This window comes from Passer domesticus, chromosome 4, assembly GCF_036417665.1.
Source record: "Passer domesticus isolate bPasDom1 chromosome 4, bPasDom1.hap1, whole genome shotgun sequence".
Lineage (NCBI taxonomy): Eukaryota > Metazoa > Chordata > Aves > Passeriformes > Passeridae > Passer > Passer domesticus.
Window position 1 is genome coordinate 77,157,329 of NC_087477.1, and position 11,614 is coordinate 77,168,942.

Consider the following 11,614-nt stretch of genomic DNA (forward strand, 5'->3'; position numbering starts at 1 on the left):
TAAGAACAATTTGATCATAAGTTATTCCTGCAAAAGAACTGAAAGTCTGGAAACAGTACTGTCCATTTAAACACCAATCTAAGCCAATAATTACAACTGTACTTTTACAATAATTCATGGAGTCAGGAATTAGCTTGAAATGTCTCTGGTGTTGCTGTCATAGTCAGTTTACCTGAAAACACAGACTGAGCAGATGGCTGGCTCTGGATCAAGGTGGCACAGAGAAAAATGTGGAGCGTGCAGTTTGCACTCCCTCTACTGGGCACTGGAATTATCCTGAGCAGGCACTCGGAGAAGAAAGGTTCCTGTCTGACACCCTGCTACTGTGGGATAAAAGCCTTTTTACAGCTCCCACCCTCTTTACCCAGATTCAGCCAAAACCCAGATTCACAGAAAAATGAATTTCAAAACCCTCAAAATGTTTATACCCTCAAAATGCATTTCCTGTCAGAAACCTGACACCTCAAACAAGGATTTAACTACAGTGAACGTAACCCATGTAAGCACACAAAAACTCATTTGCCTTTGACCAATACAGGTAGTCTGTGATTTTTTTCACCCACCCTCCAGCCATCTGAAAAAGTAAAAAATGCCTTGACTTCTGATCTACTGGGGGCACAGCAGTGGGAATGGGGAATGTGTGGACTGGGAAACTGGGATGTATTAATAATTATAAAATCTGCTTGAAGGGATTTGTTTCTAGACAGTTAAAGGACAAGCTTTGTTTTTCTTTTCCCTCTCCTCCCACAGCTCCTGAGAGGCAAACACAATACACAGGCTGCTTGTGCTGGCAGGGTGTAAGTGTCACATAGAAATTATGGCCCTCCTTGTAATTAAGACTGTCTGATGGTTTGTGTTCTTCACTCTCATGGAGGAGAAAAGTAAAAGTGGTTAGAGCTCATGTCACTATAAACCATTTTAAGTCAAAGTGTCTCACTGTACAAAGTTTCCTTCAAGAGACTTTGAACAAGGGAAGTTCCCTAAACCTCCAGAAAGTTCTGTGGTTTGAAAAGCAGTTTGACTTTTCCATTTTTCAGTAAAAATAAAGGCAAAAAAGAACTTCAGAGAAAGTAACTTGTGCTAATTGTGTAACAGGCTCTGACTGCCAAAGGCGCCTGCCTTGGAGGCTTGTGCTCTGTGATATGGAAAATGAAATGAGAAACAATGGAAAGCATGGATGTAATAAGGATTGCCAAAAGCACACACCTTATGAACCAATCAAATATGTCTTCTGTGAAATCAGGCCAGGTAACCACCAATTTCTTGCTCTCAGTGTAATTTACATCAAGCTACACTGCTGGTATACTCATATTAAACTGCAGCATCAAGAATTACTCCAGATATACACAATTATTTGCATTTCAGCCATATCCATCCTTAACTTATCAGCTAAAAAAGAGCAGCAATGACACATGGCGATTGTAAGGCACCCCAGGACCTTCCTTCTTTAAAGTGGCAATTTAAATCTCTGTGGGATTGAGAGTTATAGTAGAGTTCACAGTAATAAATCTCCAGTTTCATTGTCTCTCAATAAACCCTTCCCTTTATCAACTTTCTTGATCTCAGTTTGAGGATAGGTAAAGCCTTTACTCCCTCTGCTCCCAGATAGAACAGAAATAAAACAGAATAGAACAGATGAAAAGGGGGAAAATCAGTGACCACAGAAGCATGGAGATTGAGCACGAAGAAAAGGCAAAGAAGTCCCAGGAGAATGGGCAAGCCAAGTCCCCAGCCAAGCTGCCAAGTCCCTGTCACTCTGTTTTATATTTGCTAATTAAATAAAACCCCTCTGTCCCTGAAAGAATGGCTTGCTGTGGTGCAGCATCATAATGACAGTTAAAATGAGCTGAAAGTACACAAACAATTCACCTTTACATTCCCTGTTAAGGATACAGCTACCTCAGAGAACTGCCATCCTATCCAAACACAGAGATGGCACAAACCACCCACAAACCAATCTGCATGGGGCCCTCTGCACCCAGACACTGATTCACATTCTCCCTCTCTGCCCACTGAACACTCCCTCCATCTCCAGGTGTGCCCATCTCCACACGTGAGCAGGTCCATGTGCCAGCAAATCCCATCTGTACAGCTCTGCAAGGACAGCGTGCCTGGGAGCCAGGGCTGTGCAGGACAGACAGCCTCTCACCACGGCTCCTCCTGGCTTCAGAGAGGCAGAAGACAGCAAAACCAGCATGGCAAGAGCTCCAAGGACACGAGGACACCTGGACAAAGCCACAACACCTAACACAGGCAGCAGTGCTCAACTGAGGAGATGTGTGCAGCGTTTCACAAGGTGACATGTAAATATTTGACAGATGGGGATTCAATAACCATGGCCTAAGAGATTCTGTTTATTTTGTTCTACTAGACTCCCAATTTGCCATGTTTTTATGTTTCAATAAAGTCATCTGACACGTGAATAAAATATAATTTATGCAGTTTCCTTCTGCTGTACAAAGCTCTCTGTGTTCAGGTTATAAATTTAAAATAGCTCAGCACTAACACTAAATTTGGCTATTTTCCACTGGAGAGAAACCCTAGGAATATTTATATCTTGTTTTCAATGCTTAAGTTAACTCAGTCTGCATTGCTTCATTTTGAAAGTATAGTGAGCACTATGTGCTTCCTATCTTTTTGTCCTTTTAACAATGGAATTTATTAGCTTTCAAACTAATATAGGTATTAGTTCTAAACATGTTATATAAGCATACAGACAGCACTGGTCACTCTCCTAAGTGGTAACCATACCACTCTAAACACACACACACATGCATGTTCACACACACACAAAAATCAAGGCCTGAATGTCTTTTATATCTTACAAGAAATATAGCAACCAATATTCCATGCAGAGGTGCAGCAAATGAAGTCCTGTCAAGCAAATGGCAGGAATGACAGCAGATGTCTGGATTCCTTCATAGCTGGTTGCATAAAGGTAGCACACATATTTCACTGGAGACAAAAGCCTCTGACAAGACAGTCTTTCAGTACTTTTCATTCAGAGTTGGCATTTGTGACTGGTGTGGCACATCAGGTGGTGTTAAGATGATGAACCAGATTAATCTTGATTTAGCTTCATTTGTACAATGAAGGCAAAGTCTACAACACTCAGTCATGGCTAAATGAGGCTACACAATTAAGCTCAAGGTGTTATGTCCAGATCAAATTCTTACAATCCAGTAAATCCAAACCAGACTCTAGTCTGGACTCTGACCCAAAGCACTTATTTTTATGTTAAGCTATGCAGTTATTTCGTTTTATCACAGCCAACAGAAATTAGTATCATGCAGCTCTGCTTTTTATCTACATAAACAGGCTATAAACTCCTTTTTGGACCTGAACAATGTATTTGATCTTTCAGCCTCTGTTTACCCACAAAGTCTACCTATTTCACAAGAGCTGTCACAGGTAGTTGATGTCTGTGAAACAGTTTGAAGCTCCAAATTTTCCTGGGATTACTTTAATCACATTACATGCTTAGTACAGAGTAAATGCTGCAAAGCAGACAAACTGCTTTCCTGAACTGAGAGACTCTCAGAGTTTAGCAAATTGTGAAAGAACATGAGCAGTACAGTGTCTATTGAGAAATATGCACAAAACAAGCTGAGGATTTAACAGTGTTACACATAAAGGAACTAAGAGTAAATAAAATCTGCACTTACCCACTTCTCTATCCTAAACAACAACAGGGATGCCTTAAACAGTTTTGGTCTAATAACCAGGCCCCTGGAATATTATACAGGTGTTCGCTGCTCCTTGAGGGAAGATACAATCAGCTGAATTAATGTACTTTACAATAAAATCTGTGTTGAAAAGTTACCCTGGTCAGGGCTTAAGAGAAAGAGCATTTTTCTATATACAGCTAAACTTTACTAATGGTCCTCTCTAGTAAAACAGAATTTTAAGAAACTCACCACTTTTCTTTTTCTGGCTTTAAAGGAAATGTCCATTTCCTTGTATTTCTTCATAGCAGTCTCCATTTTATTCTTGAGTTCAATGGCACGTCTCAGCCGATCATCATTGACTCCTGCTCTGGTAAGCAGCTGCAAACCAAGAAAACAACATCCTTATTCTCTTCTAAAGTCTGAGCCAAAAAAAAAAAATTCTAGTTTTCCCTCATAATTAATGAAACAACATCACAAATTCCTTTGCTGTACAAGTGACAATTAGTGAAGCCAATTAATTTTCTATCCAGACTATAAAAACTAACAGCAACTAGTGAAGCCAAAAACAGATATTATAAACATCTTCTGAGAGTGCCCTCCAATAGGCCAAATTCTTCTCAGGAGGCTCCATGATATACTGCTAACCTGATAGAGAGCTGTCTAACAAAAACAAGCTGTGTTTTACTTTAAGATTTTGCAAAGAAGCCAAGTTTATCTATCTTTAAAAACAAAACAAAACAAAGAATTGCCTATAGGTACTACACCCAAGGCTGAGAGCTACCCAACAAGCTACATAGCTCCTGCAGTCTCCTTTAGTCCACCTTTACTGAAATGGAGATCTTCTCTAATTGTTCCTCTTTCTTCAACCTTCATTTCCTTTTGGTTCATTCTCCCTCAAGCTTTACTGTATCCCAGTCCTTGTTTCACCATCTCTTTATTAAAAAATGAACAAAAAAATTTCTCTCTTTATCCCACCTGAATCCAGGACTGCACAGAAGGCCAGAACTTATTTCTGAGAAGTTTGTGAGCATCCATGACACTGTTTATGATGGCAGTATTATCTTCATTCTCTTGCACTTTTATATCTGCTCAAAACAGGGGAAAAGAGTTAGTGCATGACATTTATGGTATCTTCACTACAGGAGCTAAAGAAAGCAAATTACTCTTTCTAAGACATTTGATCACTTCAGGGAGAGTTAGAAACACTGAGCTTCTCTGCTCAGTATCAATTATTCTATTACTCTCTACACACTCAAAAAATCTGAGGAAAATATGAAAACTGTTCAGTCCAACATGCCAGCAACAGTTGTTAAGCCATCATTACTAAGGAATGACAAAATAAACCACAGACAGGTTCAGTCTTAATATTTACATCACATCTTGTCCCAAATTCAAATGAACTGGGCCTTACTGTACCAATTTCTTCATAATCAATACAAAATAATCCCTACCCTGCTAAGAGCAGGGACTTGCTTGCCAAAGAAGTCAAGTATGCCATTATCCAAGTAAAAGTTATACTTTTCACCCATTGTTGTCAGCAAACAGAGAAGCAGATATCACCTTACTGTCTGCACATGGAATTACCTTAGGACAGGAATTTTAAGAGATTTCCAAAACACAAACCATCCTGATTTTTCTACAGGTAACTCACACTAGCAAAGTTACACAAAAATTGTGCAATCACTTGCTAGCAAAACTACTTAATTTCTTGCAAGAAAAAAGTTTCAGAAACACCCAATTGTAAGATTTTTAAACTAGCAGCTTATTCCCCAGCTACAGAGAGGAAGAGGTGAACAGCAAAGAGAGACAAAATTGTATTTGATAGACAGATTGTTTTTAAACACAAAACACTCATTATAGATACAATGACGTGCTATAATTGGCTTGCAACTACTATTACAAATGTTCAGTCTTAGAAGGTAATTAATGAAATCTGCTAGCCACACACAAGAACACCCAAAACTAAGAAGAGTTACTAGAGGAACCAGAAACAGAAAAAAAAAATATTAAAAAAAATCAAAGTGGTGTCCAGGAATCCCAAAGCAAAATGCTGTCCAGTAACCCCAGCATTTAAGTAACAGAAACAAAACCAAAACCACAAGCACAAAACACTTCAGAGAAAGGTTGCCCCCAGCTACATGTCAGACGTTTCTGCAGGTACCTGTGGAGATTTCAAGGTCTAGAGTATATTTATGCGAAATAAGCCCATGGTTCCTAACAAAACTCTGGTAATCATCATCATCATCGAGAGCAGGGCCACTGTATGGAATGTCTGAGCGGGTGCCTCCATCCAGCTCTTCTTGCTCAGGCTTCTCATCTGCCTCTTTGTTTCCATCACTTGAAACACACTGAGGAACAGGAAGAATGTCCTTGCTGCAGCATGGCTGCTCATCATCCATGCACCCCAAAGAGGATGGGTTAACTTCCCCCTGGGAGCACAAGGGGGATGCAGGTCTGGCCTCATCAGCAGATGTTTGTTTGCTGAGCTCCGGGTCAATCTCGTTCACCCCAAAATTGAAAGGATCTGGCATCAGCAGCTGGAAACAGTTTTCCATCTCTGTCAGTGTATCAGCAATCTCCTGGGACATTTCTATCAAGACACAATTGTTTTATAAAGTTGTTAGATACTGTAAAAGGTTAATGTCTCCAGAGCAGACACAGAGGTACAAAGCAAACAGGACTGCCAAAGAGGGAACCCATTTCTCCAGTGACAACTGAGCCATACAGATCCTCCTCTTCTGCAGAAACTGTCCTTATAAAAGTGACAATCCCTAAGCAGCAAATCTAGAATTTCAGAATCTACATGCCAGACATGTAGAATCAGGGCTCCTCCTTTCCTTAGCCTCTCTAAAATTTCACTATGTAAAGATGACTCAAGTGCTTCATAGAATTTGAAGGAAAACAAGGTTCAATGAGATATTCTTAGTGATGTTGGTGGGTATTAATTTTACAGCCATGGATTTTATTGCTGTGTGTAGGAATAGCCATGAATGTATGTTATTGCTCAAAGAGATGCTACTAATACAAATTACTTTAAGAAAGTTAAATCTCTTTAAAATTCCACTCTAGTGCATGAAAACATTTCCAGCATGCAGAATAAATGCAGACACAATTGCATGCATTACATACAAAGTAATTTAATTAAATAACCCTTTATAACTGCAGCATAATGTACTTACTATCTCTGTTGTTCTTTGGGGTGACAGAAATCTGTCTGCTGTGCACATATTGCTCAGAGATTCAGGCCCCAGTTACATTTTCTAGCTGCATTGTGACACTTTTCACAGTTATGCTACACTGCATCCAGGATTCCTGTGCAGACCATTGCCTGTATTTCTGGAACACAATGACTGTACATATATATATAACACAAGTAATGCCATGGGCCAAACAGGCATTGGGAAGTCTGTGCATGACAGAAATTAAGTCACTAACAAAAAGTCTCATGATTTGTTTACTTGGGGTGATGCACTCATACTTTACTGAATTAGAGACCAGATCTTTACTTGGTAACATTTTCTTTCTTTTCCATCTCTTCCTCCTGAACTCACATGACAGTCACTTCTTTCCCCTGATATTCTTTAGGTGAGAGAAAGGGAGGGTTGAGCTCCAACAAATGCAGTATTTCTGCTTTCTGTGGTCAGCTATTAACTGGATAGCTCTTCTCTCAGAATTTATTTTATATAACCTTTAAAAAGGTTGCTTCAAAAATAAACAAAAAACCAAACCAAAAATGCACTAAAAGAAGCAAAGCAACCAACCTTCCATTTCTTTTTCAGTTCTTTTGACTTTTTCTTTGTAAATGTTCTCCAGCCGTTTCTGCTTCTCCTCTTCCCTCCTCCTTTCAGCCACAGTTCTGGCATGCACATCCTGAAAATCCACCTAAGGAGGAAATTAAGAAAAAAAAATGTAACATTCCTCGTAAGAAATATATAGAAAATCCATTTCCTAAGATCCTTATCTGTGGTGAAAAATCCTGTAACACCAGCCATCAGCCAGAAGCTCAGCAGCTTTTCCTTTTATCTCTTCACCCCTTGAATCAATAACTGCAGCAATTGTGAATGGAGTTTTTACTCCTACTAATAAAGGGCTGTTGAGAATCAATGGCTTTCAAAAGGAAATCATAAGGTAGAAAAACAAACCCCTTAAACCCCTTAGATTTTCACATCCAGAGTGCAAGAACAAATGGGGCTTTGGGAGACTTCTGTCACAGCGCTGAAGACAAGGAGTCAGGAGAAGGAGCAGGAAGCAGAGCAGGGGAGATATTAAAATTACATGAAAACATCACACCACGTCCACCAGGAAATTTAGGAAAATTTATAAGTACTATAAGAACTAGTGTATTTATACATAACTTACAAAAGAACTTCATAAGAAAGGAAAGTAAAAGAGAACACCTTCAAATTTATTAAGAAACACTTAATTTGTGATTTTATAATTGCATTGTTGGATTTTGACATTGAGGGAAAAAAAACCATTCAGTCTCACTTCCTTGTGGCTGAATTATAAACATGAATCTGAACTACTCAAAACGCCGTTTCTTAAAATATTAGCAATATTTGTTTTGGTTTTTTTTTTTAGTTTGGTCTTAGAAGGGATTGAAAACACAAAAATAAATTCACTCATGTTTTAAAGAAGGGAGACTTGATTGCATTAATGCAGAAGGAAACCCTTTTGAAAAAAAACAGAATTTCCTTTGATTGGTACCACATAACTTCTATGAACTGCCAGACAGACAATGCTGAGTAAACCTGCACTTTGCTGGTTCTGCAGCCCACAGACTCTCTTGCAACGTCTCCCTCACAAGCACTCACTGAAGATTTGTTATTCTTGCCACCACCCAGATGATCAAGCATGTCAACATCCACTAGTGGCTCTCAACAGCCTACAACAAAGTTTTGGAGTGACACAAATGTTTTTACCTAACAGCTGTCAAAGAAACTGGCATGGAGGGTCTCCATCAGTTTAGGAAATAGGCACACTTACCCAGCTGCTTTTTCAGTAGGGAATGGGTGGGCAGAAGGGTGGTAGGGAAAAGATCTGGTTTCACAGCCTACTGCATCATGTGGATCACCAGAGTGTTTTCTGTGTTTTCAGGACCTGATTTTTTCTACAGGTTTGCACAGCTCCCCACACAGAGCTGTGAGAAACAGATCCACCCAAAGAGCAACACTGCCCACAAAAGCAGAACAAAGACACAGAGCCCAGGAAGTGCCCAGTCAGACTGGACTGCACAGAAAACCATCACAGCTACAGCCTCCTAAAGCACAACTTCTGCCTCGTGCCAGAGTACCTACAGTGGAGCCATCTGCCCATTCTTTCCCATCCTCTGTACCAAAAGCACCATGAAGCCTTTTATTGCTGGTCTGCAATTATGGAACTAAATGTTTGAGGAGCAAAAAACTGCTCAACTGAGAGGATGCCAAGCAGCAGGGTGAGACAATTACTGCAACTTTTGTGAAAGTATTGGAATACAGCAGTACACATCTGCATGGATCTGTTTGGAATCCTGTTCTGTAATTCCATCCATGCTTTCCTCAGCTACAAAGGTACTACAAGATGAGTCACGTGCCCAAAAATGCAAATGTTTGGAAATAGGTGAAATATTTTTCCTCTTTCTTCTTCTTTTAAACTTTGAGATGGGAGTTTGTAAACAATTACTTTCATGTATACTGAAGCATTATTTCCTCTTGAAGTCAAACATTTATAGAGGTACCTACTACTACTGACCTACTAACATTAACAGTGGGAAGTTCTCTAGCTTTACACTCTGAAAGAGCAGCAGCTGTCATCATCTGACTGTTTATAAAGTGATTTTGGTGATCATTAAGAAAAACCCAACCAAAACCCAACTGTGGGCCACACACAGAGCTAACACTCCACCCAAGCTGCCCCACACTACCGTGCCAAACCAGTAAAACTCAACAGTGATGTGTTTCACTACAAGAAAAGCAGCAAATGCCTCCTCAAAACTTTTGGTTGCTTCTCACACTTCAAGCACTTAGCTGGCAAAAGGCCAGCTGGCTCACATCAAACCACCTGAGATTGCTTCTATTGACAGCAGTGTTTGTAGAGGAGCTCAAATCCAGCTGCTCTAGAAAACAGCACAGCTTGTTCAAAACCTGGAGAGGGATCCCCCAATTGTTACTGGGGAGCAGCCACTGACCCCAGGAGCACGGACAGAGCTGCCAAACTTCAGCTGAGCTGTTGTACACTTGTGTTCAACTGGGTGAAACTGCACTAGGTGTTAAAGCCCCCTTGTCTCAGTCTTGCACTTCTCCTCATCACTGTCATTTCATTTTCTTCCTTTCCTAAACAAGATAAGAAAGGGTAACTCAAGGACAATCATCTTTTGTGAGCAGATGCCAAAATCTGTATGAAAAACCAGCACAGCACAGTTCAGTGGGGAACACCACTAGCTGACTATGGAACCAGAACAACAGAAACACTTTACAGATCACAAAAGCTTTTCATCTGTGTTAGGAATCTGGATCTGCCTTTGTGAAGAGAAAGAAAATCAGTGTGTTTACTGAAAGCCTGTTTTTATCATTGTAGGTAGTGTGAATGCTAGAACAGTGCTCCAGATTTCACTCTTGCACCTCAGAAGACAGACTAAAGCATCAGAACGTTCCAAACACAGCAACTTGAAATTATATATAAAAGCTAAGGTTTACATGAAATTTCTCTTTCATAAAAGCTCTTTTCTGGCACAGTAACACTGCAGCTGAGGGTGGCAGGCACATACACTTGCAAAGTTACAGCAAAGGGGATCTAGAACTGGGCAGCTCAGTACAGAAATCAAGCTAGTTTAAACTGGCTATAGAAAGATTTAGCAGCTGTTTATCCTCAGTTTAATGCATGACCATTACTGCCCTTCCCAAAAGAGCTAAACCTGGGGGCTCCAGTCAGCAATCAGGGGATGAAAGCCAGCTGGTGAGCAGTGCTTGCACCCTGAATAAAGGTAGAGCTGTGAGTACAAGATTGGTTTCTAAAACCTACAGCACTGCAGGATGAACAGAAAGCCTGGGGTTTGTTTTCAAAGGCCGTGTTCAACAGGAGGGCTCCTACAGGCAGTGTTGTTCCCTACAGCTTTTTTTTTTTTTTCCCCACATTTATTGGTTTCCTTACTTTGAACATCTCCTGGTGATCATCACCTAGTGCCACAGAGCGGAGTAAAAAACGCCGAGTACCTTCTTGTTCTGCTTCAGGAAGTGGTATCCCAGGGAAAGCTGCTTGTAGGCCTCCCCGTATTTCTCGTGCCAGTCCTGCACCGCCTGGATGGCCGCTCTCCTCAGCTTCTGCGCCACCTCCCTGGGCGGGGGAAGCGGCTGCTCGTGGTCTATCCCCACCGTGAGCTCCAGGAAGCCCTGGAAGTTGGAGATGAGCAGCGTCCTGAAGTGGTGGGACCTGGCGAACAGCTCCTGCACCACCTGGAAGGCGGAGAGGCGCATCTCGGCGTGCTCCTCCTGGAGCCGCGTCAGCAGCAGGTGGAACGCGTGCCTGATGTGCTCCTCCGACGCCCTGAGCACGGAGACAACGAGGAAATGGGAGGGGGAGATATTTAAAAAGACGCACGTAAAAGCGTAAGCTTGGGCACGTAATTTATTTTCAATTTTAAGTGAACAGCTGCTGTGCTGGCAGCACCCACTCCCCACAGCCGCCCCGGGGCCAACAGCGGGGCCCGGCTCCGTCCCTCCCTCCGGCCGTACTTGCAGATCTTCTTCAGCTCCTTCATCCTGCCGGGCTCCAGCTGCGGCTCCCCGGAGGTGGTGAGCTCCTCCACCAGCTCAGCCAGGCGCTGCTCCATCTCCGCCGGCACCGGAGCTGCCGGGTCACCCTCCCCGAAGGTCCCTCACGGCGGGGGAGCCCCGGCCGGGAGCCGCCGGCACCGCCGGGCCCGGCCGCGTCTGGGCGGCGCCATCTTCCGGCCCTCAGCGGAGCCCCGC

The 11,614-nt window shown here is 41.9% G+C and overlaps 1 protein-coding gene across 2 annotated transcripts in view; it reads right to left on the reverse strand.

Annotated features, from left to right (window-relative positions):
• UVSSA (UV stimulated scaffold protein A) overlaps positions 1-11,614 on the reverse strand; it is a 47,153-nt gene extending 35,539 nt beyond the window's left edge. The window contains exons 1-6 of one of the 2 annotated variants that reach the window (XM_064418940.1): positions 11,378-11,614; positions 10,859-11,189; positions 7,430-7,550; positions 5,830-6,258; positions 4,644-4,753; positions 3,918-4,046 (exon numbers count right to left, since the gene is read on the reverse strand). In XM_064418940.1, coding sequence (XP_064275010.1) covers positions 3,918-4,046; positions 4,644-4,753; positions 5,830-6,258; positions 7,430-7,550; positions 10,859-11,189; positions 11,378-11,475 — 1,218 coding nt within the window. In that variant the 5' untranslated portion in view covers positions 11,476-11,614. Of the gene's footprint in view, positions 1-3,917; positions 4,047-4,643; positions 4,754-5,829; positions 6,259-7,429; positions 7,551-10,796; positions 11,190-11,377 lie in introns of those variants that run through there. The other variant, XM_064418941.1, reaches the window with a different exon arrangement.